The 1,408-nt window shown below is 44.0% G+C and overlaps 1 protein-coding gene across 2 annotated transcripts in view; it reads left to right on the top strand.

The window, feature by feature from the left end:
• The first annotated feature begins 345 nt into the window (after positions 1 to 345).
• The window catches only part of LOC107690367 (zinc finger protein 710-like), a 7,833-nt gene continuing 6,770 nt past the window's right edge, over positions 346 to 1,408 (top strand). For both annotated transcript variants that reach the window (XM_016488676.1, XM_016488675.1), the window contains exon 1: positions 346 to 420. In XM_016488676.1, the coding sequence (XP_016344162.1) occupies positions 376 to 420 (45 nt within the window). In that variant the 5' untranslated portion in view covers positions 346 to 375. The remainder of the gene's footprint in view (positions 421 to 1,408) is intronic.

Raw genomic sequence — 1,408 nt, 5'->3', positions numbered from 1 at the left:
GAGGACGTACGTGTGTTGAGAAGTGAGCTTTTGTTAGTACGAGTGAAATATGTTTGTTGAGGGGCCACGCCGTATGTGCGTGAGAAAGAGAGATAGTGAATGCGCGAGAGAGAGAGCGAAAGAGAAAGAAAGAAAGGAGAAAGAGACGGGGGAGTGTGAGGAAGGGAGGGCAGAGAGACGTAGAGAAAGAAAGAAAGAAAAAAGAAAAAGAATGAAAGAAACAGGTTTGTGTGTGTATGTGTGTGAGAGAGGCAGGCACAGTCAGTTCTGATAACAGCAACAGTAGGAGGAGGATGAGCTTGGCTCTGCCCCCTTTGCTTCTCCCAGCTATAAATTGGAGCTGGTGTCTTTTGCTCCTCTCACTTCTCTTGAAGGATGAGGTCCCTGAAACATCTCAAACATCACACCAGGAGTAATGTGGTGAGTGCTCAACCCAAACATACATGCTGCATGAAGTGGCTTGTGTTGATATATTGAATGGAACTGTTGGTTAATTGCTGTGTGAAAGTTTGCAACTTTAAACTGGGGAAATGAAATAACTTTTTTCTCTCACACAGAATACCACAAGAGTGTAATTTGTACTTTAACCTTTCTCTCTTTTTCAGTCTAGCCTCATGTTATCTGCCTCCAATGCAGTATGTTTCTCCTGTTTTCTATCTCTCATATTTACTCACTCTCGCACACACACACAAACCCAGGTTTATTCTGTGCTGGTCTTTACACTTGCTAGTGTTTGTGATTTTTTTTTTAATCTATTTTTATATTCACTTCAGCTCTTCTCATACAGTCACGGCTGCTATCTTGTCTCTTTCATTTGTCTTTCTGTCTTAACACTCCTTCTCTTTCCTATTCGCTCCCTCCTTCTTTCTCATTTCTCACCCTCATCTTTTCTCTCTCTTTCTGTCTCCTTCTTAGTTTTAGTCTTTCACTGCCCACAACCCCTCCCTCTCTCTTTATCTCTCTGTTGTACTCTCTCTCACTCACTCAGTTTCTTTCGGTCTCTGATCCCCCGCCGCCCCTCCCTCCCCCTCTTCTTTTCCTCTCACTCTTTCTTTATCTCTCTTTATCTTTCTTTTCTCACTCCCCTCCCTCACCCAGTCTTTCATTCTATCTCTCATCCCCCAGTTCCCTTCCCTCCCCTTCCTCTCTCTTCCTTCTTTCACTTGCTTCCTCAATCACCCTTTTTCTGCACTCACTCACTTACTCTTTTTTTCTCTGTTTCTCCCTATGTCTGACTGCTTTAAAAGCAGTAATTATAAATGACATGGTTATCAGGGCATCCAGGTTCCCCATCTCATTTCTTGCTCCCTCTCTCTCTCTCTGCCCCCACCCACTTCTCTTTTTCTTTCCCCTGTCTCTGCTTGTCTGGCTCTCTTCCTCTGTTTAACAGCTGTCAGTCTCTCCCTCC

This window comes from Sinocyclocheilus anshuiensis, unplaced genomic scaffold (genome assembly GCF_001515605.1).
Source record: "Sinocyclocheilus anshuiensis isolate Anshui unplaced genomic scaffold, SAMN03320099.WGS_v1.1 scaffold609, whole genome shotgun sequence".
NCBI classification, from domain to species: domain Eukaryota; kingdom Metazoa; phylum Chordata; class Actinopteri; order Cypriniformes; family Cyprinidae; genus Sinocyclocheilus; species Sinocyclocheilus anshuiensis.
Note: the sequence above shows the minus strand (reverse complement) of the source record. Positions and strands in the feature narration are given on the sequence as shown.